Here is a 26,470-nt window from a genome sequence, read left to right on the forward strand (position 1 = left end):
GTCATGTCTGTCGGTAGAAGTGCTGCTGTCTGAAGTCACTGGAAAGCGCGAGAGGGCATCGGCGTCAGCGTGTTTGCGTCCAGAGCGATAAACGACACGGATATCATATTCCTGGATTCGGAGGGCCCACCAAGCGAGGCGGCCCGACGGGTCTTTTAGGTTGGACAACCAGCTAAGAGCGTGATAATCCGTCACCACATCAAAGCATCGACCGTAGACATATGGACGAAATTTTTGAAGAGCCCATACGATAGCCAGGCACTCTTTTTCTGTTACTGAGTAATTGGCCTCAGGTTTCGTGAGGGCACGACTGGCATAGGTGACTACGTATTCGGCATTAGTGTTCTTGCGTTGTGCTAGCACGGCACCAAGGCCGACTCCACTGGCGTCAGTGTGAAGTTCTGTAGGTGCGCTGGGATCAAAATGCCGCAAGATTGGCGGAGACGTGAGTAGGTGATTGTGACGAAGAAGATGGGCAGGCTGAAAAGCCCCGTTGCCATCGCGTGGCACGTACCCAGCACCTCCACCAATTGTAAAGGGGGTTTATTCGGCTCGTAGAGCAGCAGCGACAAACTCAGCACCAGCAGGTAGGGCGCAGCCAGCGAACGAACTGGGTACGTGCCATGCGATGGCAACGGGACTTTTCAGCCTGCCGATCTTCTTCGTCACACCACAAATGTTGCACCAATTTTGTACAGCAGCTAACGAATCATTTAGTTTTACCTGATCCTCTCTGGTATTTGTAGCCAGGCCAGCAGCTGGGCGAACAACAACTTTATTGCGGTTGCGCAAGTTACATATATAGTGAAGCCTACGTGACGTAACAGATCACGGGATCACTGATGCGTCCCCAAATTCACAGTCCTTCGCTAACACACGCAGTTCTGTTAGCCACTCGTTAAACATCTCGCCTTCTTTTTGGTTCCTTGAACCGAAACGGAATTCTTGGAATGTTAAGTTCGTTGCAGGCTTGTAATGATCCTCAAATTTCTTAATCAGAACTTCAACGTCATTCCTGTCTTCCGTTTCATCGAACTTGAAGGTACTGTACGACTTCCTAGCCTCTTCGCCTATGGTAACTAGCAACGTGGCTGCTTGAACGTCTTTTGGCTGCTTGTTCAATTGCGTAACAATGGAAAACAGCAGAAACTCACTTTTCCAAGTTTTCCAGGCAATCCAAGGGTCGTGCGACGGATCCATAGGCTTCGGGGGCGGTAGTAGCGCGGACGCCATTGACATATTGGCTGGGTTTCGCTGCCACCGCTGCTACCATGTAGCCAGGCCAGCAGTTGGGCGAGCAACAACTTTATTGCGGTTGCGCAAGTTACATATATAGTGAAGCCTACGTGAGGTAACAGATCACGGGATTACTGATGCGCCGTGACGACTGAAGATTCAGCCATGCTACAGTATTCACTGTTGTGTACACTACGCGTTAATCGGCGAATAGGCGCATTTGAATAGGCGGCTGAGCGCATGAACGAATATCATTGATGTAGATCAGAAATAGGAGGGGCGCAAGAACCGAGCATTGTGGAACACCAGAAAAAAAATGTTGATGTAATCAGATGTAATATCATTCACAGCTACGCATTGCTTTCGGTTTTCGAGATAGTTCTTGATCCACAATACTGTTTTCTCGTGTACACCAATGGCAATTAGTTTAGTAATAAGATCTGGATGAGGAATAACATCAAAGGCCTTTGAAATATCTAAGAAAATGGCATCTATTTGGCTTCTGTTATTTATTGATGTAGCTACATCATGGGTTAACTCAGCTGAGTAATAGTACTTAGACTTGAACAGAATCCATGTTGCCGGCTGTATTGTAGGTTATTATTCTCTAAGTGCAATATTATGGCCTTATAAATAATATGTTCGAACAATTTACTGGATGTACATGTTAATGAAACAGGTCTATAGTTACGTCGAGTTTAGAGCCAGATTTGTGCACAGGTATTACTTTGGCCCTTCGCCAGTCATCAGGTATCACTGAAGTTTCCAAAGATTGCCTGTAAATTACGTGTAAGTATTTTGACGTCCAAGCTGCATGTTTTTGCAAAAAAGCATTTGATATAAGATCAGAGCCACAGGGATTCTTTACATCCAGTTTTTGTAAGAGTAAAAAAATTCCTTGTTGGTCAATATCTATTTCAGGCATTGGATTCTCGAACTGATACTGTGGAGAGGGACCGTTAAAGATAGTTCTGTTAAATACAGATTGAAAAAATTCATTAAATTTTCTTGCTATGACGTCAGGCTGAACAACTGTCTCGTTCGAAACAGTAATCTGCGATACGGTGTGCCGCTCCCTCGATAGGTAGCGCCAGAATTTTTGTGGTTTATTCGTCAGGTAAGAAGGCAGAGTAACAGTGAAAAAACACTCCTTGGCCATATGGATCTTATATTGTAGTAAGCGTATGAGATCTTGAAGGTCACGTGTGGTTTTCTTTCTGCGCTTCCTCTTAATTTTTCGTTTTAAATGTATTACTTCGCGCGATACCCAAGGATGTTCTCTGTTCACTCGTTTCTTTCTGGAGGGAATGTAGTTTTCTTCACAAAAGTGCACAATACGCTTAAAACATAACCATAATTAATTTACGTCATGAAGTAATGAAAATTGCAGAAAGCAGGCGTTTAAATATTCTGAGATAGCATTGTCATCCGCTCTTGAGTAATCCCTGATAACAGCAATCGATGGCTTAACGCGTTCACGGTTTCCTAAAATTGGACAGGAGAATACAATCATTTTATGGTCCGAAATGCCATTTTCAACGTTTAATGTGTTATTTTGAAATAGACTGCTTACGAACATCAGATTAAGCACAGAACATGACGGACCAGCTATTCTAGTCGGTTCGGAAACTAGCTGGTCTAGAGAAAAGGTAAATGACATGAACAACAGAGATTCAGCACTTTTTGCGTCACAGCTGTTGTGCGAAAGATTAGACCAGTTGATTCCTGGTAAATTGAAATCACCTGTGATGATAATATTGGAACGTGAATTAGTGTGTTGTGCAATGTAATTGTGCATAACGTCTAGGTATACAGGGGGCGCATTCGAAGGTCGATATAGGCCACCCAGAAATATGCTTTTTCCATTAAATGTAAGTTTACACCATACGCTTTCATGGTCAGGTATGCTGTTTAAAACTGTGAATTTTATGTTAGATTTAATTGCGACAGCAACACCTCCCCCCCGCGATTCTCTGTCTTTCCGTATGAGCCGATAAGGCGGAAACACTTCGGAATCCTGGACGCTTTCGTGAAGCCAGGTTTCCGTGATGACTATAACGTGTGGGTGATGGGCTGCAACTATGCTTTCAGGTAGGCTGAAGTTATTGACTATGCTGCGCGCATTCAGTGATAACACTCTGATACATTTCGTACATTGTTGTCACGCGCCATCGCGAGCTGCTGAGCCAGCATGTGCAGAAGTTATCGGTTTAGATAGTTCAATTCTTCTGTCCTCACACTCATTCCATATGAAGGTTTTGCCATTTATTTTTAGTTTATCAAATGCCAGAGATACCTTTGCCCCTTTCGCCTTGTCACTTACTGCAGAATGCCATAATTTAGCAAGTGTGTCGCGTACTTTCTTTGAGAAATCTTCAGATATTGAAATCTGGGTGTTTTTCAGCTAGAAGCAGCTTGATAATATTTTGTTTTTCTCAGCGAAGTTGAATAGCCTGATAATAACGGGGCGTGTCCTTTGGCTTTGCTTTGTACCAATTTTGTGAAGTCGTTCTATTGAGTTAACTTCTATTCCTAGGATCTTCCTAAATAGACTGTCTCGCACTTCTTCTTCAAGTGTTTTAACATCTTCAGCAGAGCTCTCTCTTAATCCATAAATTACTAGGTTATTCCGCCTACTTCTATTTTCTAGATCATCGACCTTCGATGCCAGAAATTCTACTTGCGTCATGGTAGATTTACAAGATTCCTCGCAGTGTACTATTTTGTCTTCGCATTCTTTCCATAATCTCCTTTCATTCTCAATAACTGTCATTCTTTCTTGCAAATCTGCAACTATTGTCTCCACGTGCTTGATATTTGAAGACAGTTGTTTCAGTGTTTTGTTCGTTTCCTTTTGTTCTCTCAGAATGCGTTTCATTAGTTCCCGCTGCGAACATTCATCTGAATCAGAGTCAGGACCTGGATTTTGTTCAACGTCTCCGAATGTTAGTAACATTAAGCAGACAACATTAAAACAATCTTGCAAAATAGCAACACAGCATTGTGGACTTGGGAGCACCATTAACGTTACGTCATTGTCTCTAGTTGAAGAGACTAAATGCTGGTCACTAACCTGTGCGATCAGAAAAAATTCGATCAGCATCCGTACTCGTTCAGTGCTTCCAAGTCCACTGAAGGTAACGTCGAAAAGGCTGCTGCTTTTATCCGGGTGCCATGGTGTCTCTGTCGACGTCACCGTGCTGGTCAGGTGGTCCCAGTGCAGTGCACGTGGTACAGCTTCCTGCGACTTGTTTCGTCCGATGAAGCCAGCAGGGCAGACAGCCAGAGGTAGCAGTAGATAGGCCTGATGCAGCGCATGCTCAGACCCTGCGTCGACGAATCCGGTCCTCGACAGCACGATCTGTGCGATCAGAAAAAATTTGATCAGCATCCGCGCTCGTTTGGTGCTTCCAAGTCCACTATGATATATGCAACTGAGCCTGTGTTAAATAATAATATGCAAGATAACAGATTATAATTGTATACTGGGAGTCATTTGACACAACTGTATTACAACTAGTTTCCATGTAATAACATGAAAATTTCTATATGTATTTGTGCTTAAAAACTCTTATATCCACACTTTATCCGTAATTGTATTGCTACACCAGCTGCTTCCGTGCCTGTCTGGGAGACCGGAACTTTGTCAAGCCGAAGAGAATTCGGCTTTTTTTCCGGCTCTCCCTTTTTCACCTTGTATCCAGTGGTGAAAATAAAAATTATGATGATGATGATGATGTAGCAGAATATGTTCACAGAAGTGGAATGCCACAGTACTGAATTTTGTTAAACTGAAAGGCATTTGCATTGGGTTGAATGGCGTTTCGATGGGGGATATAAAAAAGTTCGTACAGCTGAATAATTTGTTCAAGTGACGTTCAAGTGGTAGTTTACTGTATATTGGTTTTCTTGGATAAAAAATTTAGTTGGAAACAGTGCCTTGTATGTCCTCATTTTTTCTTAAACATTGCTCGATGAACAAGAGGTGCAAAAAGACACCTTTCTATTTTGTCTCTTCTGACCTAACTGGCATTTGGCAAATACCTCTTGCGTGCGGGAGAAAGTAAGGAGGGGGAGGGGGGGGTATATTGGAAAAAGTTTGGCAGTGTTTGGCTCCTCCTGGGGTGGTGTCAGAGGTGTGTATGAACCACTGCTTAGATAAATCGAACTCAGTACCTTTTTCTCAGTACAAGCATTCGTGAATGTTAACTTGTTATTCCAGTAGTTTAAAAATGCCTGCATAGGCCCTATATCACAATATGTCCCAAGCCTCCTATATTTTTTTTTTATTTAAAAGGACTTGAAAGAATTCGAACTTCACTGTTAATGAAAAGAATGTTACAACTTTCAATAGCAAGGGATTGCTGTTATCAAGACTCCACAAAATGATGCAAAAAGAGCTGTTCTGCCATGAACAATTTTCAATATTGTAATTCTGAGAAGCGATATTAAGTTTTGAGGAGAAAGTTTGTTGAATGTATGTTCCAGCTTGTAAACCGCGCACAAACTATTTGAGGGCGGTAAGATTTTTTATTGTTTAATATCAAGAGTTGACGAACAGCCACAGTTCAGCAATGTCATGTGTTTTCTCATTTTGAAGAGCAAAAATTATTTCAACATATCTGAGCTATCAACCCTACAATAGTCATGACATTAGCCATTAATCAAGTGGGGGACAAATTTTACAATTTTTATCCTGTGTACATTTAGTTGGTCTAATAGGGCGATGGTTCATCTCAATATCCACACTCACCAGAGGGCTACAGGATTGGGACACCACCTGGGCATATGTAGGAATAAAATTAAGGCACCGACTATGTGGGCAATGAAGCTATGAAGCAATGAAGGGATGGTCAGAACATATGCAGTAAGCATTATCATGGTACCACACCTATTGGTGCTGCTGCTGCCTTGCCCGCTGAAGAGGGGCAATCCAGTGGTGATTTTTGTAGACAGTGCCATCGACATCATGATGATTGAAAAGTCTGAAATGGTATCATTGTGTACATTATTCACATAGCCCAGTGGGTCACTGGACAAACTATGACTGTTTCCCAAACAGAAGATAAATCAGTCCATGCTTGCATGGAGGAAAAATTGCACAAGCTTAGCAAGAGTCAATGACAAGAATGCAGGAAAGTGAAACACTGTGGCAACAACAAGGCAAAGAAAAAGAACTGCACGAAGCACAGAGATCTAAGCATCGTGCCAGTGCTGCTAGAGGATTGCTCACTCAATATGAAAGTTCAGTTCCAATCATGCATACTACCTCTTGGTTTAGCTTAAGGATTGCTTACCTCAACAAAATAATGCCTCTTGTCACTCTCAGTTGTCCCCATGAGTTTAAAGCAGTCTTTCACAACCTAGGCTGAGAACACTCCCAAGAAATGTTGTATCCTGTACACAAGCCATGCAAGTTCCTGTAATATTTGAAGGATCCACATCTCACAGTATAACACAAGGTTGTGAAGAAGACAAAGGCATATTGAAATGAGCATGACAGCTCAATGCCTACTGGCAAAGGCTTTGCAAAATTTTTACAGCAATAATGCATTGTGGTGCCTCAGAACCACTGGGATTAGCAAGATTCCACTGTAATTGGAATGAGAAAATACTGTGTTCTAATTGACTTACAGTGCGGTGTTAAGCACGACAGCAGCACTGCATTAAAGCATCAATGTTCTAATCGATTTTCCTCAAACATGTTATGGTACGACTTTTAGTGACTAAGCAGCATTTGTACAAAGGCACCAAGCTGGTTTGCTTCAAGAAGTGTCTTCTGATCTATACTTTGAGCAAAAATGTTGCACTTATTGCTGGTTCTTTGGCATGCAAGTCTTAAAAAAAATGGGATTAGCATGCATCTTACTCAGTACCAGAAACTTAGCAAGTGGACCTACTTGGCTTGGACCTTCAGGGTTACAGATACATGGGCATTGACATGTACAGTCAAAGACATAAGAAAGTGCCTGGGACCTCCAAAATCGTTCGTAATACTGGTCACTTCGTTGTAAAGATTGTACACCACACCGCCGCTAACAATTGAGCAGGCTGGACATGTTAAAGAAGAGAGAACCCTTATTCTATGAATTAAGGGGCACTTAGTGAAATAGGTCACTAGTATTTTTGTTTATAGTTTGTGTGGCTGAATGTGCGACTAACATGTCACTAACCTTGCTCAAGTTTAATGTTATTGACGCATGCGCAGCAGGAGTTGAACGACAATGACTCGCCTTCCCTTTCTTCTTTTACTCTCTTTATGCCCATTGCGAATTGTATATATTTGTGCACACTTCAATAAAGGTGTTGTCGGCAGTCAGCGCTCGTTCTGTGTCCTTCCTTGTCCGTGTTTTTTGGTGCTGTTTTAAATATGAAACATCTTCAGTGGCTTTCTTGATGACCGACGCCGGAGTTCTACGGCAGACATCCGTTATCCTTGCCTTGAACTAATCTGACTCTATCTCAATTACGTAAGCAAGATCATTCACATAAATAACCCCAAAGAAAGAAATCGAGTGGAGAGAGGTCACATGACCTAGCGGGCCAATTCACAGGCCTGTGCCTTCCAATCTATTGCGCATTGAAAGTCGCATCCAGCCAGTTTCGTGCTTGGCTGCTGCTGTGTGCGGGTGCCCTATCTTGCTGATACCACAGAAGTGGAAGAGGTGACAGCGGGACTTCACAGAGAAACTCATCCACCACTCCTTCAAGGATTTTGTTGATGTAACACTGTCCAGTGAGTATGTGATCAAAGAAGATGGGACCGATTATAGCACCAGCATAAATTCTGATACACAATTTGGGCAACTACTGGTACTGGTGCCTATTGCACTTCACACAGCGTGCATTGGAGTCCCTCCACTAGTGCGCATTATGCAAATGTACCTAGGCGTTTCGGCGAAAATTGGCTTCATCTGTGCACATGATGTTGCTCAAAAGGTATGATGACTCATGGGCTTTTGCGAGAAATTTAAACGATTCTACGGGTCCCTATCTTGCAAGCATTGTTGCTGGTTAAGGTGGGGCGGGTGAAAGGCTGTCATTTAGAATTCTCCAAACTGACTTGGAAATTGGTACCTGGGCGGCCACGTTCCGCATGCTAGCATGAGGATTTGAGGCCATAAATGCTAGAACATCCCTGCGTAGGCTAGGACTCAAACGTGGAGTCCTCAGCCGGTTTGTTGAAGCTGCCGGTTTGTCTCAGGTTTTCACAACTTCTGATGATAGTCGATGCATTTGGTCTACCGCCACACTTCCATTAGTGATATACATATTTGCAGTCTTCCTCTTGTTGCCATTTGCAGATGGCAAGGCGAGGATCATGCTTACTGGGTGCTCATTAGAGAAACACATGGCAAATGGGATGGAACAAAACGTACCTTTAAATCTTTGCACTGACGTCAATTCACTTTCGTGGTGACAGGTTCTGTAGCAAAAAAAAATCAAAAAAAATCCGTGCACTTTATCTACGCTAAAACAACAGCTATCACAACTTTTTTCCAGGTAACACCAAACGAGACGTGTTACTTCAGCAGGGATGCGGCAGATGAGGCATTAGGTCGATCACAATGTGTTTCTTTATTTCCTTTATTTCATCCTGGATTACTCAGAGGGAGCATGTTCGAGGGCGCTGCTTTATGATGCGAGTGGGAGCACAGTCATGTGGTATTCTCCATATTTCACAGGGTTTATTTATCTATCATAAAAAATTAGTACGCAATTAGTACGTCGCTGAAAATATCGCAGTTAGATGTCCCTTGGCTGTGCCTTTAGATGCCTCATTTATAATTTGATAATTAGGATAGTACATGTCGACTTAGATAATTAATTAAATGATCAAATTAAATCTGTAACGAAAAAATTACTAGCAGCTACTGCAATGTACTGTAAACAATATTCGCTAGGTTTTCTTCGAGTAACGCATTGCTCTCTTTTTAAATCTTGGTGCATTATAATTAATTGGGACACTCTGTATATATTTACGTTTGCATGTAAGTGATGATGTTACCATCCGTAATAAATGTTGTAAGTTATTAGAAATGTTCTTTTTTTCATGAGTCGTTGACATTACTTACTGTAAAAAGAAGCAACACCGAGACACACAACATTCACGTGCATTTCATACGCCGTTGATAAAAGAGTCTGCTGACGGGGTCAGTGAAGTTTATAGGTTTCATTCATGATCAAAAAAGCACGCAAAACAATTTGAAGCGTCGTGAGCATACAACAACATATTCATTCTCTAGACATAGGCTATCCATACCGTTATAAATAATTCTTGATTGGCTGCCTCCATCTCTTTCAAAAATATTATAAACTTTGTCCTGTGTGTATATTTAAATATATTGCATATGTGCATGGTGTTTACAGTGGAAATTTAAAATAATGTTGAAGTGAGAAAGTATGGATAAGGCAGCCACCGCGAGTGCTTCTGATGGCCGTGTCCCCCTATTGTCAGGATTTGAAGAAATAAAGTGACCCGCCGTGGTTGCTTTGCAGCTATGGTGTTAAGCTCGAGATCGCCAGATCTCGAGCTTAACAGCCATGTTATCTCGTGTTAAGCTCGAGATAATATGGCTGCTAAGCTCGATATCGCCACATCTAATCCCGGCCACGACGGCCGCATTTCGATGGGGGCGAAATGTGAAAACACCAATGTACTTAGATTTAGGTACATGTTAAAGAGCCCCCCGTGGTCCAAGTTTCCGTAGTCCCCCACTATGCGGTGCCTCACAATGAGATCGTGGTTTCGGCAAATAAAACCGCATAATTTAACATTCTTTTTTGCAGAAATAATCGAAAATATTAATTAAAAGCCGTTCAAGTCTGCGCCAACAAGGATGCAGTAAGCTATTAGCCTCAGTAAAATTTCAAGGGAAAAAGTCGAGGAAAGTGAAAAGAAACCTCAAATGATGTGGGTGACAAAGCACTGGTATTGGCACTTTAGGTGTGTGTGGGGGGGGGAAGGGGGAGGGAGGCTTCGGCTTCGCCTAGGGTGGGGGGCTCAGCCCCCCCCTCCCCCGGGAAATCTCCGGAGGGGGCTCGGGCCCCTGAGCCCCCCACATAGTCTCCGCCTATGCTGCTATGGTAACATGGATGGTATTATATGTGCATTTCTCAAGTGAATAAATTAAACAAAGTACAAGAAGTTCATTTTCAGGGGAAGCAACACTGAAGCAATCAATTTTGCATCCTTCCATTTTAAGGTGAAAGCCTTAGATGCCTATGCTTCAAGGTCTCATTGTGAGGTACAGAAAAATATCATGTGACCCAAGGAAGGCCAGAAGCGAACGAAAACATGTCCAGCCATGTATAAGACATGATTAATGATTATCGAAGTTATCACTATGTGGTACCTGTTTCCAAGTTCCTGTGATGATGTCAAAGGTTATTTCAGATGCACTGCTTCATCACTATCATTATATACAGTTCTTTCATATGTGAATGCATTGCTTGTAGAAGACAGGTAGGTAGAACCATAACGCAGAATGGACCATTTGTTAAAGAATTGGTTTTCTTCAAATGACGATCCATCTAGTATAAGATTTTTATAATGAGTGGGACATTGCACCAAACTGGTAGCCCATGACTGTGAGGTGCTCATTGTTACCAACCTTCTAGTGAAAAAAATATACTTTCAAAGAACTACCAAGAAAAGAAATGTATAGATATTGTTTTATGATGGCCCTTGAGAGTGCGCTTTATGCGTGAGAGGGTGAATGTTGCAAGTTTACAGAGATGCTGAGTGCATAATTGAATCATAGTGTCCATAATTATGTATGTTGATGCTAGTTTTTCATGACAGATATAGAATGGAGCAAAAGTGCTTAATAGCTAGTGCTGTGGGTAGCTGAACAGTGAGAGAGAGAGAGAAGGGAAGACGGAAAGGCAGGGAGGTTAACCAGACTGAGTCCAGTTTGCTACCCTACATGTGGGGAGGGGAATGGGGAGTGAAAGAGAGAGAGAGAGAACTTAGGTGTAGGATGTCTATAGTCGGGCACTCAAGTCTGTTCAGCGCTTTTTCACTGAACAGTGAAATGCACATTATTGCAAGGACCTGAACTTTAATCAAAGTGGCGACAATAGTGGTCAAAGTTTTCTTATTATTTGTACTAATGCAATGTGAAGTTGGGGATCACGATCCTGGCAACGAAAAATGAAAATTAATATGACAGCGGCCATTGTCAGCTTAAAGAACTGGGTGGACAGACAGACATGGGAAACCAGCACTTAAGTGGTGTCGGAGCAAAGCTGGAACTTATGGCTGAGCCAAATAACTTATAAGGGCTGTGGCGCACACGATAGCTGCGCGCGGGTATGATATACTAGAAATCATCAAGCAGTATCTGCCACATGGTGTTAGCACATGCTGCCTGCACTGATAGATCTCCCACCGAGCTCCTACATCTATACGAATACACAGCTACAAAATACATGCCGAGATGCTGGATCCGTCCAGTAAAGAGAACAAATTCACCAGTCGCCTAATATGACATTGACCGACACCTACAGAAGTCGCTTAATCATTTAAATAATTAGGTGAGAATGACTTGGTTCGACAGGCAAGGTTCTGACTGGTGTTGTATAAGTCGCAGGTCGCTTTTTAAGTCGCGACGATAGATTGGATTTTTTACAAGCACTGCTCCAGGAGGGCACATGCAACCGGAGGCCTCAGGAGAGGACCTGAGGTTATAATAAAGCAGGCGGCGCAGGTTCCCCAGGGCACCCAAGGGGTAGTGGGGAGATCAAAGCTGGAAGCAGGATAGTCCGTAGATTGGAGTGGCGGAGGCCTAAGCGTGCTGGACTTAAAATAAATATTATTACGTCCAGCCGCCAACTTGTGACGCCAAGACTTCTGCAACAGCAGTCAGAAGTTTGCCGTTTGACATACTAAGGCAGCAGCGGAAGCGGACGAAGACACAGAAACGTGAAAAAAAGGACCCCACGCTACAAGTTAGTAGTATTTTAAAGTTTAAATTATGGCAATTGAATAACGCGCAACTGAGCCCTCTCGAAGCGTTCGACGCATGGAAAAATTCGCGAGGACGGTAAGATACCAGTGTGACAGAGGCACAAGCAAGGAACGAAAACGCGCACACAGGGCAAACTGTAAAGATGCTATATATTTTGCTATATATGTAATATATGCTATATCTATCAAGTGACTAGTGCCATGCTCTAATCTTCAAAGGTCGCAATGCTTTCGCAATGAAATTGTTGACAGTGTGCGCTGTGTGTGTATCTTGTGTTCTGGCTCACCGCTGATCGCGATCACGCCCGATCCTGATCGAATTTCGCGGTCGTGATTGCCTCCTTTGGACAAAATGAGCGAGAGACCCAATCACAGTCGAGAATTTCGGTCCGGATCGGTGCCGATCGCGATCAGAAGTATACGTGTGACACTGGTAGTGACAGGGCAACGCCATATCATACTCACCTTCACGGGAGACCACTGACCAAACGACAACAATCGTTCGCGCCAGTGCACTGTGCCAGCAACACCCAAGGAGACGCACGAGGAAAACTTGTACACGACGCACGGATCGCCAGCCGACACATGGCAAAATGCCGCCACGCCAAGGCACGCCTAGGGACAGAACGAGCAAAGAAACTGCTCCTCCGTGGTACCTAGGTAAAGGGAGAAATTTAAGGCGCAAACGCCCCCAGATTTTCTCTCTTGCACCCGCTGAAACGACTGGCCAATCCCGTGAACTGGCGTTTCCTCTAATGACCGTCTCGTCAAAGTACGACAAGCAGCCGCTGGCTTGCACGTGGCTTGGCTGTCAATGACCAATTTTTGTAATGACGTCATTTCCCTTACGCGCCGCATCACGGCCGTTTGGCTATGGTCCCATACACGACCTACTGGAACTCCAGACCTGCACAGATATCCGGCTTCTATGGGAGCAGCTTGCGCCCACTTTCGTTCGACCGACGGCCGTAGGTGGCGCTTTTATAACCTGTTCGTCTGCTACGCGGTGGGCGGCTGTGCGGCGTTGTAATTAGTACAGCAGCTGTTGTGTTGTGACGAACTGCTTGTCTAGTTGATGATTTTTGCTAACACAGTGACAGTGATGTCACACGGCTTTGATCGGTCACTCGGCTTCAAAAGTTGACTGCCCGAACCTACAAAATGTCGGAGCGTGTAGTCCGCTGCTCTCTAAAATAGCGATAGCCGCTCCTATTGCCTTTTTCAAGCATATTATTATAAATCACATTGCTTATAGAGTTCGCAAAGTACACAACAGTTTTATTGTATACGTTGTAAAATTCGTTTCTGCGCTCTTTAGAAACTTAAAGCTACCGAAATGTTCGACGACAGAACGATTACCACTCATTTTAACTCTTAAAAGTTGTCCGTGAATGCATCGTGAATTCAAAAAGTGAATTACGCACACAGCTTCACTGCGTACGTATCTTAAGCACCACCGTTATGCTGCCGCCTTACCACGCAGGAAACCTAGCTTTACAGTTTGAAAAGAGTTCCGTGACACGATTTAAGACCTGCAGTGCAGCACGCTTTAAAGCACTGGGATCATTTTTGCAAGCTTTCTACTGAGCTAGACATCCAACGATATTAAAAACAAGATATGCTCACCTTCCCTTGAAACAGAATCGATCAGACTATTGCACATACCGGGTGGAGGACTTACTAGTGAATACTTTTACTATACTTTTACCAGATCATCTTCCTTTCACTACGGCACACAGTAGTAAATCCTAATGTCATCTACGACATTAGGCTGTCTGTAATCAACTAAAGAAAGCTAGATTATCCTATGAATCTTTTTAAACAAGTTTTCCAGTCCCTTAAGGAGGCTAGGAAAGGGAAATTTATGCCGTTGATCTAGGATTGCAGCGGCCACCTATGCTCGTTGTTTACATTTCTTGCACCACTCATCATCTTCTAGTTTCACTATTCAAACGCAAAGCATTCGCAAATATGTCTTCTTTTGTATATTTGTGAATTTATTCATTTACCGCCAAAACAAGCGCTTTGTGCCTACCGAAATGGCAAGACAAGCGCTGAACAGATCGCGGAAGCGGACGACAGCGAACAGGTTATGACTAGCGCCACTCTGCTCGTACGTTCTTTCCCTAGCGGCAAAAGGGACGAACTAGACCAGGCGTGCTGGAGGAGGGAGATCTGTACAGGTCTGTAGTTCAGTAGGTCGTGGTCCCATATATGATGGTCCCTAGAATCCATGGCTTGGCACAGGTAGAGAATGGTAGCAGACGATCGCGCATCTAAACGGCTGCCGGTAACCTTTGCGGCCATCAACACAAATTTATTTGGCTGTTGGCAAGCGTTACATGTACCAACATTTTGTGAAAGCGCTCAACTTTATTGCGCGGCATCTGCTGAATATCTTTAGAGATGTTGCAACTTCTGCCACTTTGATGACACATCTCGTTTATCAGTTGAAGTCTACACCATGGTGGCACGCAAGGGAATTATTTTCTAGAAGTGAACCTTCGTATAACGTAATTCCCTCGTTATCAAAAAAAAAAAAGGGGGGGGGGGAGGTCTCTAAGGTATTTCTCATGAATTTGCAAAAGCGAACCACCCGTTTTATCTGCCTTTCATAATCGCTGCTCGCGCACAGAAAAAGCTTAGCGCTGTCAAGAGCACTTGCAATTTTAACTATTTTCACTCTAACAACGCTGACTAACGCAAGAAAGCAAAATATTGCTTGAAACTGTTTGCAACCAACGCACATAACGAGATTTCGCGAGATGTTTTCCCAGAACAGGAAGCGCAGGAAGTCGAGAATAATCACGTGATAACAAATGGTGGGTTCTTATCGTCTTACGAAGGGAGTTGCGATGATGTGACCATTTGTTCAGAATTTAAATGGTTCGGAGCTCGATCACTCTGTTTAGGCTCATGTTTTCGAATTTCCCGATAATGCAAGGTAAGATAACGGTCATGTTGCGGCTTTCGCTTCTGATCGGTGTTTTGCTGTGGCTTCTCATTCTGCGGAATCCAAGGTTACACTTTAGCAGTATATTTGCTTTCTGTTTTTTTTTTTCTTCTTTGCCGGAATGGGTGTGAAATGAGTTACGGGTTGCGTCTCGTTCGGGTTTGGGACCATGTTCATCTCACGCAAATATGCGGTGAGGCCAATCGTCACTGTCGCGTAGCAGAACTGTTCCCGATTTTATTGTCCGTGCCTGTTGGGAGGAAGGGGAAGAGGCGCTTCGGGGAGGCCGCATAGCACCGTTGTGTTTCCGCCTTGGACCATAACAGCGAGTCACCTAACATCCAGCCTTCCAGCTAGGGGAACCGCGGTGATGTTTGCGCGCCCGTAGCTCCACTTGCGTGTTGGCACTCGTCACTTTCTGTAGCTCCTAGGATCACGGCCAGATTAGGCCTAAATGATGTCGGAATATTCTGCTCGCAGTTCTCGAGTTTTCGTCTCGTAGGCAGAAACGACTCAACTGCTCGGCCAGTGTGCTTAACTGTCCGTAAATATACAGCTAGTGATTGCACTTAGTGAAGCGCCAGATGCTGCGTCGTTGACGTATTTATACCTAAAGCAAGTTTCAACGCCTGTCGCCTGAGCGATGAGCAGCTGACCTGCACGGGTATGTTATCTGCTGACAAACATCCTTCATGTAACTCTAGCCGACCGATCAAGGTTCGCGACCAGTACGTACATGGGATTTCGCGCTACATAGTGATCGCTATGCGTCAGCATCAGAACCACTTGTGAACTCTAGATATGCAATTTAGTCGATTTGAGTGGTCTCCGTTTTCTGTACTATGTAAAATTTTATTAACCTGTGCGACTCGTGAAAAGGAAACCGTTATTCACATAACGGTTTCCTCTTTCATACTATGTGCGCTGTTATTCATGGTAAATTGGAGTTCTCTAAGGTTTTCTCAATGTGAAACCAAAGTGTGCGTCTTTTTCTTTTCCTTGTTTTTCTTATTTTTCTTATTTTTTAATGATAAAGGCTTACGGTTGTCGCAAGGCACTGAAATGCGAGAGCAGTGCATGATCTAGAAAGCTTTTTTCTCTCTGAAGTGGAAACAGTAAGCTGATATAAAGCTGGGAACTAATATTCTCATTTCTCTACTGAAATACTAATATAGTTGTGGTGAAGTGCTAACACGGTATGCATTATTCTGTAGAATTGTGCTGTGCTTCACAAAACGTCGGTGCCTGTGAAATTTTAGTGTTGTTGTCAGTTTAAAATGCTTAATGCAGTTTATCTGATGGTGAAAGTGGTGTATGCCATGAAAACGATCTACATTTCAATGCGAAGTGTGTGAAACAGCAATTTTATATGTATATGCACACACACACTCGCAACCTGCCGGGGTTGCTCAGTGGCTATGGTGTTTGGTTGCTAAGCATGAGGTTGCGGGATTGAATCCCGGCCACTGCGTCCACATTTTGGTGGGGATGAAATGCGATAACACCTGTGTACTTAGATTTAGGTGAACATTAAAGAACCCCAGGTGGTCCAACTTTCTGGAGTCCCCCACTATGGCGTGCCTTATAATCAGATCGTGGTTTTGGCACGTAACACCCCATCATTTTTTTTAATACAGCTGCTGCTTATGCTGTATAGTTGGAGACCTACTCATGTTTGGCATCACGTTATAGAAGTGGCATGCCTTGCCACTCACTTTAATATGGGGCTTCAGCTGCAGTTTTGCATCAGTGAATGAGTGTGGTCAAGCCACATAATTTTGAAACACCATCACATGGATTCTCACACCATTTTGTATAAAAAATTGATATTGCTTACCTTGGTAAATGAAGTGTTCAGCAGAACATGTAGTGCTGCATTCTTCTAAAAAAATTTATTTCTGTCAGTTATGTGTTACATTGACTGATCTGTCTGTATCTAATGAACGTCTATTTGCCAGCTCAGTTTGTGTCCATAAAATAATTTCGTGAATACAGGATGTTTTCTTATTTGTATGCCCTAGAGACATGTAAAGCTTATTTTGGATTGGATTGTTATATTTTACAATCAAAGTGTACATGATGGCGGGAGCCTGGAGTAAAAAGCTGCCTCAAGGTAGCTTGACAGAGCCGCACTTGGGCGATGGTATACCAGCAGTCACAATACAACTGTTAACGGTGTTTAAATCAATGGAAGCAATTATACAGTGTAGTTATAAACAATTTGTGCTCACAAATGAAAATACACAATGCTAATGTATACAGTATATAATATTGCACTCAGGGAAAAAAAGATACATGAGAGGAGACAGAAAGTTGGCAGTGTGAACAGTTGGTTTTTTCTCTTGATTTTTTTTTACACAACAACCTTCACTTGGGGTGGACCTGGGTTTGAGAAAGTGGGGAAATAGTTCTCGAAATGATGCCTCCGGAAAAGTTGGGACTTCACTTGGAATAAATTATTAAGTAAGCAAGTTAATCAATTTTCTAAAGAGTGCAGACCATATGTGGTTCGGTTTCTATGAATCTCGGTTGTGGGTTTCATATGCTTGTGCTCATTTTGGTAGGTTAGCCACTGTTTGCAGAAAACATGTATTTCAAGACATTTCTTGTTTGTAAGTGCAACATAGTATGTAGTCGGGCAGATTTATTATTGGGATGATTTTATATTTGAAGAAAAATTGACTGGTGTGATGTAGCGATGGTACATGTTCACCTGTTCGTAAAAAGCTTTTTTGTAATACGTATAGTTTTCGCAAGTTTTCCTGTGTTGTCGAGCCCCAGCCTAAGATGCCGTAATTTAGGCGAGAATGGAACAGAGCTCGATATATTGTAATTTTCACATTGCTCGAAAAGATATAACGATTACGATAGATGATATCAATGACTTGTGACAGTGTTGTTATGAGATGATTAGCGTGCTCATCCCAGCTCACCTTTTCGTTGAAAATAACACCTAATGTTTTAAAACACTATACAACTTCTAAAGGAACAGACCTTGGACATACGTGTCAGGTTAAATTAACTTATTCTTAGCTCTAAAAACAACTTTCACTTTAGTAATGTTTAGTTCAAGTGCATTTTTCTGTGTCCATAGGGCGATTGACTGAATCTATTAACTTGCCAATGCTATCTCCTGATATAAATAAGCTTGTGTCATCTGCATAAATTATAAACTTTACTAGTGCGATGCAGATGCTATCATAAATATAAATGTTAAGTACAAAGCTTGCTATACCTATGGAAGCAATTCAAAAGATAGTGCAGCAGATACTGGTGATATGCTCATAGATGATTTCTCTATTTAGGACATTTTTCATGCCAACCAAGACTGGCTGTGAAAATGTGAAGCACTGGCACTTTTCATGGTTCACACAATAATTTATTGTACAAGCATCTCGATTCTAATTATAAGGTTCTGCAATTTTGACATGCTTGTGTGTGTATCCATAGAAAGAATTCTAAGGCAAATTGAAAGAGAAACAGTATTGGAGGAATTTGTGCGATGCACTTAGAGTTAATGAGAACATTTATATTTAGAAGGAGTTTACTGTAGCATGGAAAGATTGGTCGATGCCCAACCCAGTAATAGAATTAACTATTTTGCTGATGTACTGCTCATGACATAACTCTATGTTTAGTGTTTTTTCAATATTACTGGCTATACAGGTGTAATGGAAAAGAGGTTGTACTGGGATAAATGTTTGATTTTCCACATACTCGTGAAAAGCTCTGATGGGTTTCACCCCAAGGTTTTCTTTAACACTGTGAACCTCTTCAGTTGAGAGGTATTGCCCTTCATGTTATACTGCGTAAGATGTGAAATCTTGTGGTATTCATATGCTCTTTTCTCCAGCCTGTTAAGCATTCTTAGAGGGCTCTCTCACAGCAGTATGCACATTTTCCTTATGATATATACTATATGTATATATTTTCTGTCATTACTATTTTGCTTCATGCACTTTTTGTCCCTCTTCTAGTTTGCTGGCCAGTATGAACTACAGCTGTGCTCTACAACTCCTTTTGCCAACACTCCTGCTTTACTGACCAATTTTAGGCAAGTGATGTTTTTGAAGTTACCACCTTCAGTTTGACTATGCTAAGCTCAGGAAGTAGGTGACACTATAGATAGTGTTGTACTCTGTGTAGTGCATAAGTTCTCCTAGCATTTCAGACATTGACAAGGGGTGAACTACATGTACATATATTGTGTCTCCATATGGAGACTGATGTCACCTTCAGAAGGCGAAAACAGAATTGAATGTTGCAAGCACCCTTCCTTACACTCCAAGGCAGGTGTCTATACTAGACATAATAGTGTGTGTTCCTTTGACTGGTGTGCTATATCTTCCAAGGGAAAAATTAATTATGAAACTGCAGTGTCCACAACAAACGAAACACAAAGCAAAGGTAACACACAAGTGCAAATTCGCAATATGCATGCTTGGTAAAAATGAAAGCAAGAAAACTTTAAGCATTTTCCGAGAAAAGTGGTGCGTCTGCAGGGCCTGATTTCTTTTGTGTAATACTTCAATTTAATATGTGCACCAGTCTGCAATTCAGTTCTGTAAGTAGCCCTTACTGCCTCTCCCACTTTATTACTAGACCTGCATTGCGGAAGGGAATGTCACAGTGAACTTGCATAAAACAGTCACATGTAACTTGTACATGTGTAATGTTAAAGATGATCTTCCTCAGTGCATTTATTTCTTAGAATGATTCTGCTTGCCATGCTATGGTTTGCACAAGGCTAAACTGTTTCTCTACTGCAACTATCATCCTGTAAAGATAGGGGGTTAGGGATGTTTCTGTACTTTTGATTCAGCATTTTTGGTTTTTGCATTAAAGCTTGGCATACTTTTTTATTGTTTATCGAACGAGAAAAAAAAATGTGCTATTAACATTATCATTATTAGAGTGACAGCCTACTTTTTTTTCCCCAATGGTTATTTGTTCACATAAAGTGCAGCTGTTAAAAAAAGTTTTTTTCAGCAATCTATCACATGAACACCTTACATTTTCTTCTGATATAGCTTCACTGTTTATAGTTTAAGTTAAATTTATGTCCATTTTTCGCGTTCTTTATCGGTGTAACTTTTAGTAGTGGTGAATGTGTCTTAGGCAGTGCCACTATTGAGACGCCTACAACCATTGCACATACCAGTCACACAATTCAGTGAATGGTACTGAATTTTTGAATTCCACTACTAAATTTTCTTCTCATGTTGGTTTCAGTACCACCCAAGTTTGTTCCACAATTAATTGCATCAGTGTGATTTGTTGTCATTTGCATTTACCATCGTCTAGCGAAAGCATTCAGAATTTTCTTGGAGGGAGTAACATAGTAGAGGCGTCCACAGTCTCCTGCAGTAAACTTTGTTGTTGGCACAGCTATGCCATCTTCTGTTGATGGCTCTACAAGTCACATCGTAGAGCACCTTCGCTTTTACCCACTAGTGTTCGCTGTAAAATTTATTGGTTGATAGACTGTAGTGATTTATTTATTTGAGTACACTGTTGATATCAAAGGGATCATAGAATGCACACAATGGGCAATCAACTTTTTACTAATAAGAAAAATAGAAAGAAACTTGTACAGTGCAAAAATGACAATTTGGGCAGATTACAATACTGTCAACAGAAAATAAAAAAGGCATAAGTATGGCTAAGCAAAGCGAATACTAGTAGTATTAAAAGAAAGTACTCAATATACTAAGCACTTCAATTTTTTTAGAGTAAGGTAACAATTTCTTTAAAGATTTAGCAAAGTAGCTCTGTAAATCAATCACAAGAACAAAAAATAATTTACTTAAATATTTTGCTTACGCAGAGAAGCACACTTGCAAATTAAGAAAAATGGTCTACATGTCAGTTTCAAAAGCATACAGCGTAAGCTTTTTCATTCTGTTCCATATGGAGTAGGTTATTCCATTCTCCTATAGATAACAGGGGAAGAAGCAAATTTTGAAGCAATCTGTATGGAAGGTGAATTTGTGTAGCATATGACACACACGAGGTCAGCAGCGCCACTACGTTGTGAGCATTGAGTGAAACATGTGGCTGATATTTCTATTGGCCACATTTAAAACGAATGCATATTTTGTACTGATATGGGTGTGTGTTACCCAGAAGCAGTGAAATCTGCTTTTGCCTGCTTCATTTCATTTTTTTTCTTTTTCAGTCGTAGGTGGAAATTGGAAAATGTCAGAAGGCTCTTCAAGTGGGTCTCTTTTTGAACTTAATGTGACAGGCAAGTCTTTAGTTTCCTTGTCAGTTTGTTCAATAGCCTGCTGACACTTTTTTTTATTGTGCACTCTGCAGTTGTTTCAGCAAAGTTGAATTCATCTGGAATACTGTTCAAACCAGACCCTTATGTTGAGCTCAGTGTTGATGGTGGAGTTCCTGTTAAAACAGAGTACAGCAAAAGCACCTGCAATCCCAAATGGGACGAACAGTTTCCAGTGTAAGTACTTCACTCTTGTAACTTTTTGTGTGTGTTACATCTTTCCTGATATACAGTGCAGTGATCAGTGTACCAGGTACACTATGGCAGCTTTATACACGTAATGCAATGATGATTGGGTGATAAATGTATCGCGCCTTTCTCTCAGTGGAAGATCAATTGAATCACTTTCTCTCTGGTAATCGTGACCATATAAAGCCAGCAGTGCCTGTTGGCTTTATATGGTCATGATTAACAAAATCGAGCTCCTCGGCTCTCCTTCTCTCATTTTCTCTGTGGTAGTATTTTACTATAACCTGGCAGACGGAGCTAGCTCATAAGCTTTAATGTAGTGTACCTAGCATGTATTATTAAGAAAGCGATTGTTCAGAGAAGCAATATTGATGCAGTGAAAATAAAATAAAAAGAAGTGCTAGGTAGTTAGGAAGGAAAGGCTGTGCAAGTGAGGGAAAGCTTCACATGACAGCATGCATTATGCATAATATTGTGAAATAGATTAGAAAAAAGAACGTTCTTAACCAGGGAGCTTAGGACTGGCAAAGGCATGCATCTCCAACAGGCAGGAGTACTGGCCTCTGGCTTCATTTGCCATAGCAAAATAAGGAAGGAAAGCTGTCACACAAAGAACAATGGAAAAGCTCCTGCGCAACTGCATGAAGTGCACTTCTAGGAGCATAGTGCGCAAAATCTTATGCCGAGACAGCAGGGCATCAAGTCAAGAAAAACGTTGTAAGTCATGTCACTGGCATGTCTGCATACATTATACGGTCCAAAATGTGCTGTAACAGTTTCTTGGACAGGCCTTGTTGGTGGATAGGGGTTCATGCTCAAACATTTAATTGGCATCCTAAACTCCATGGGAACTCTAAATTCTGCCTGGAAAATCACCACGGCGGAAGCAGGTAGCACCCAACCCCTTCTTTTCATGTGCCTCTTGAAGAATTTAAAAGGTGTTTGACGATGCAAGCGTCTTTCCGAAACCCTTGAAGAAAGCTGAGCACCAAGCTTCTGAATGCTTGGACACATCTTTACCTTGGTGAAATTCATGCATTGGTTGTCAAACTCGCAGCCTCCTGTTGCCAAAGCTAGCTCTTACCTGCAAGGCCAACTTGGTATGTTGTGGTGAGCAAATGTTGTAAAACAGTTGAAGCCAATAAAGTGTACCTGAAAAGGAAGTTTGCAAACAGGTCTGCAGTAATGGATATCTCTATCACTACACTCCATTTCATTCTTAGCAGGCATCATTGCAGAAACTGAGAGTAGTATCGTCATAAAAGTGCGCTCATTTCTCAGTGCAGTTGTTTTCGATCTGTGACACTTTCTGCGGAATGCTACTTTATTTACTAAAATCTAACATGCACCTTTCTAGAAAATGGGTCTTGAAATTTCCTGCACATTACAATCGGATACAAAACCAAAATTGCGTTCAGGGAATTAGCAACGGCCTACTGTCACATGCGGCGTCATCACAAAATGGTGACGGCGCATATTTTTGCAAAGATTGCTGTTGGTTTATTTTGTGCTCAACTACAATCTAGAGCAAGCAGTATTGTTGGCCAGTTACTTTCGATGATACTATCACTTCTTTGAGATTTCGTGTGACTTTCGTGTGATCAGCATAATCTGCTACCAGCATTTCTGGCACAATGCCAGGAACACTGTTGGCTGCATACTTCGACATGTCTGATGCAGTCTCGTGCAAAAAATTGCAGTATCTGATGTGATCGCTCAAGTATACCGCCTCTTTGTGCTTGATATCTGTGGCCAGTGACGTGCAAATAGTGACGACAACATACTGCTTCATTATGAAAGCTCATTTAAAGAAAATTCCCATATGTTGAGGTAGATTATGCATGTCTCATTTTTTCTGATTGCGAACGTGAGGGGAGATGCTATATTTCTATTTTATAAAACAGCGGCATGTTACATTCCGATGCACTTTTATTTTCTTATGGTGTTGGGCTGCTAAGCACGAGGTTGCAGGATTGAATTCCGGCCATGGCAGCCGCATTTCGATGGGGGTGAAATGTCAAAACACCTGTGTACTTAGATTTAGGTGCACGTTAAGGAACCCCAGGTGGTCCAAATTTCCAGAGTCCCCCACTGCGGCGTGCCTCATAATAAGATTGTGGCTTTGGCACGTAAAACCCCATAACTTAGTTTTTTTAACTTTTATTTTCTTACTTTAAGCCTGCAAAAATTGGGTACGTGTTAGATTCCGGGGCGCTTTAGAATTGGGTAAATACGGTACTTCGTATATTGCAACTAAAGCTTGTGGACATAAATGCGTTTAACTTAAGCATTTTTCTGCACCTCGTGATTCCAGTATCATCATCATCAGCCTGTTTTATGTCCACTGCAGGACGAAGGCCTCTCCCCGCGATTTCCAGTTGCCCCTGTCCTGGACCAACCAACTGCAATTCCAAATAGCATCCACAAATTTTCTAATTTCATCGTTCCACCTCGTCTTCTGCCGTCCTCGACTGCGTTTCCCTTCTCTTGGTGCCCATTCTGTAGCCCTAATGGTCCAACGGTTATCTAACTGGTGCATTACATGACCTGCCCAGCTGCATCTTTTTCTCTTGACGTCGATTAGAATATCATCTATACCCGTTTGCTCTCTGATCCAAACCGCTCTCTTCCTGTCTCTCAACGTTATGACTAGCAATCTTCGTTTCATCGCTCTTTGCGCGGTCCTTTACTTGTTCTCAAGCTTCTTTGTCAGTCTCAAGTCTCTGCCCCATATGTCAGCACTGGTAAAATGCACTGATTGTATACCTTTGTATTCAATGATAATGGTAAGCTTCCAGTCAGGAGCTGACAATGTCTGCCATATGTGATCCAACCCATTTTTATTCTTCTGTAAATTTCCTTCTCATGATCAGGGTTCCCTGTGATTAATTGACCTAGGTAAATGTACTCCTTCACAGACTCTAGAGGCTGACTGGCGATTCTGAACTCTTGTTCCTTTGCCCGGCTATTCATCATTAGCTTTGTCTTCTGCATATTATTCTTGAACCCCACTCTTACACTCTCTGTTAAGGTCCTCGGTCATTTTTTGTAACTCGTCTGCATTATTGCTGAATAGGACAATGTCATCAACAAACCGAAGGTTGCTGAGATATTTGCCGTCAATCCTTACTCCTAGCCTTCCCAGTTTAATAGCTTAAATACTTCTTCCAAGCATGCAGTGAATAGCATTGGAGAGATGGTGTCTCTCTGTCTGACCCCTTTCTTTATAGGTATCTTCCTGCTTTTCTTGTGTAGAATTAAGGTAGTTGTAGAACCGCTCTAGATATTTTCCAAGGTATTTACGTAAGCATTCTGTATTCCTTGATTACGTAATGCCTCTATGACTGCTGGTATTTCTACTAAATCAAATGCCTTTTCGTAATCTATGAAAGCCATATAGAGAAGCTTATTGTACTCTGCGGATTTCTTGATAACCTGATTAATGACATAGATGTGATACATTGTAAAGTGTCCCTTCTTGAAGCCAGCCTGTTCCCTTGGTTGACTAAAGTCCAGTGTTGCCCTTATTCTATTGGAGATAATTTTGGTAAATATTTTATATAATAATGTGTTAATAAGTTAATAAGTTAATGGGCCTATAATTTTTCAATTCTTTAACGTCTCCCATTTTGTGGATTAGTATAATGTTTGCATTCTTCCAGTTTTCTGGGACCCTTGCAGTAGATAGACACTTCGTATAAAGAGCCGCCAGTTTTCCAAGTAGTATGCTCCTCCATTTTTTAATAATTTGACTGTTGTTCCATCTTCTCCTGCCGCTCTTTCTCGTTTCATGTCTTGCAACGCCTTTCTGGCCTTATCGCTAGTTATAGGAGGAGTTTCTGTATCCTCTTTATTACTGTTTTTAATGGAGGTATCCTGACTCCTCTGGGTATTGTACATTTCAGTATAGAATTCTTCCGCTGCATCTATTCGAGATTGCCGATGATATTACCTTGCTTATCTTTCAGAGTATACATCTTAGTTTGTCCTATGCCAAGTTTCCTTCTCACTGATTTCAGGCTGCGTCCATTTTTTTTGGCTTCCTCAGTCTTTCTCATGTTTTAATTTCGAATATCACTTATTTTGGCCTTGTTGATCAGCTTTGACAGTTTCGCGAATTGTATCTTATCTCTTGAGTTGGACGCTTTCATTCTTTGTAGTTTCTTTATTAGGTCCTTTGTTACTTGGGAGAGCTTGCCTACTGGTTGGCTTGGTGCCGTGCCTCCCACTTCCATTGCTGCCTCTGAAGCCAGCCTAGTTATGGTTTCATTCATTAGCTCTATGTCATCATCATCTCTCTGTCTAAGGCTGCGTATTTGTTTGCAAGTACCAGCCTGAATTTGTCTGCTTTTATGCTTACTACCTCTAAGTTGGCCTGTTTCTTCTTCACCAATTTATCTCTTTCTCTCTTCAAATTGAGGTGAATCCTAGCCCTCACTAACCTATGATCACTGCACTTTACCCTACCTATCACTTCTACATTCTGCACTATGCTGGTATTGGCAGAAAGTATGAAGTCAATTCCATTTCTTGTTTCACCATTAGGGCTTTTCCAGTTCCACTTTCTGTTGCTACACTTCCTGAAAAAGGTGTTCATTATTCTCAGCTTATTCCTTTCTGCGAATTCTAGCAGCACCTGTCTTCTAGGGTTTCTAGAATCGACGCCGTAGTTGCCAATTGCCTGTTCACCTGCCTGATTTTTCCCCGCTTTTGCATTGAAGTCACCCATTACTACTGTATACCAAGCTTGCACTTTTCTCATTGCTAATTCAACATCTTCATAAAACTGATCTACCTCCTCATCGTCGTGGCTGGATGTTGGAGTGTAGGCTTGTGC

The 26,470-nt window shown here is 41.9% G+C and overlaps 2 protein-coding genes across 13 annotated transcripts in view; one reads left to right on the forward strand and one right to left on the reverse strand.

Moving 5' to 3' along the window:
- Positions 1-1,243: 1,243 nt before the first annotated feature.
- LOC139054163 (uncharacterized) lies at positions 1,244-12,963 on the reverse strand. 9 transcript variants are annotated; one of them, XR_011511047.1, is made up of 6 exons: positions 12,674-12,948; positions 8,616-8,662; positions 6,534-6,656; positions 6,128-6,221; positions 4,310-4,597; positions 1,244-1,263 (listed from the first exon to the last, which is right to left on the reverse strand). XR_011511047.1 is itself a non-coding variant. In XM_070530796.1 (4 exons), the coding sequence occupies exons 3-4, from the start codon at positions 6,573-6,575 to the stop codon at positions 3,641-3,643; spliced, it is 999 nt and encodes a 332-aa protein (XP_070386897.1). In that variant the 5' UTR covers positions 6,576-6,633; positions 8,616-8,662; positions 12,674-12,963; the 3' UTR covers positions 1,278-3,640. The 9 variants fall into 9 exon arrangements, 4 of the variants coding, with proteins under 4 accessions (XP_070386897.1, XP_070386896.1, XP_070386899.1 ...); XR_011511046.1 differs by lacking the exon at positions 1,244-1,263 and having other exon boundaries at positions 1,279-4,597; XR_011511048.1 differs by lacking the exon at positions 1,244-1,263 and having other exon boundaries at positions 1,279-4,597; positions 6,534-6,633; positions 12,674-12,946.
- A 2,030-nt stretch (positions 12,964-14,993) lies between these two features.
- Positions 14,994-26,470, forward strand: part of Su(dx) (Suppressor of deltex) — a 58,436-nt gene continuing 46,959 nt past the window's right edge. For 2 of the 4 annotated variants that reach the window (XM_070530799.1, XM_070530802.1), the window contains exons 1-4: positions 14,994-15,152; positions 19,139-19,215; positions 21,340-21,408; positions 21,480-21,621. In XM_070530799.1, coding sequence (XP_070386900.1) covers positions 21,360-21,408; positions 21,480-21,621 — 191 coding nt within the window. In that variant the 5' untranslated portion in view covers positions 14,994-15,152; positions 19,139-19,215; positions 21,340-21,359. Of the gene's footprint in view, positions 15,153-15,298; positions 15,355-15,386; positions 15,826-19,138; positions 19,216-21,339; positions 21,409-21,479; positions 21,622-26,470 lie in introns of those variants that run through there. The other 2 variants (XM_070530801.1, XM_070530800.1) reach the window with 2 other exon arrangements.

This window comes from Dermacentor albipictus, chromosome 1, assembly GCF_038994185.2.
Source record: "Dermacentor albipictus isolate Rhodes 1998 colony chromosome 1, USDA_Dalb.pri_finalv2, whole genome shotgun sequence".
Classification (NCBI taxonomy): domain Eukaryota; kingdom Metazoa; phylum Arthropoda; class Arachnida; order Ixodida; family Ixodidae; genus Dermacentor; species Dermacentor albipictus.

What these genes read in the sequence shown, in the direction of transcription:
- LOC139054163 (XM_070530798.1), bottom strand. Translation starts at nt 6,575, where the DNA reads ATGGGGACAACTGAGAGTGACAAGAGGCATTATTTTGTTGAG. An exon ending in AGAGGCATTATTTTGTTGAG is followed by an intron (nt 4,598 to 6,533) that starts GTAAGCAATCCT and finishes CTGATCGCACAG; the next exon opens with ATCGTGCTGTCGAGGACCGG.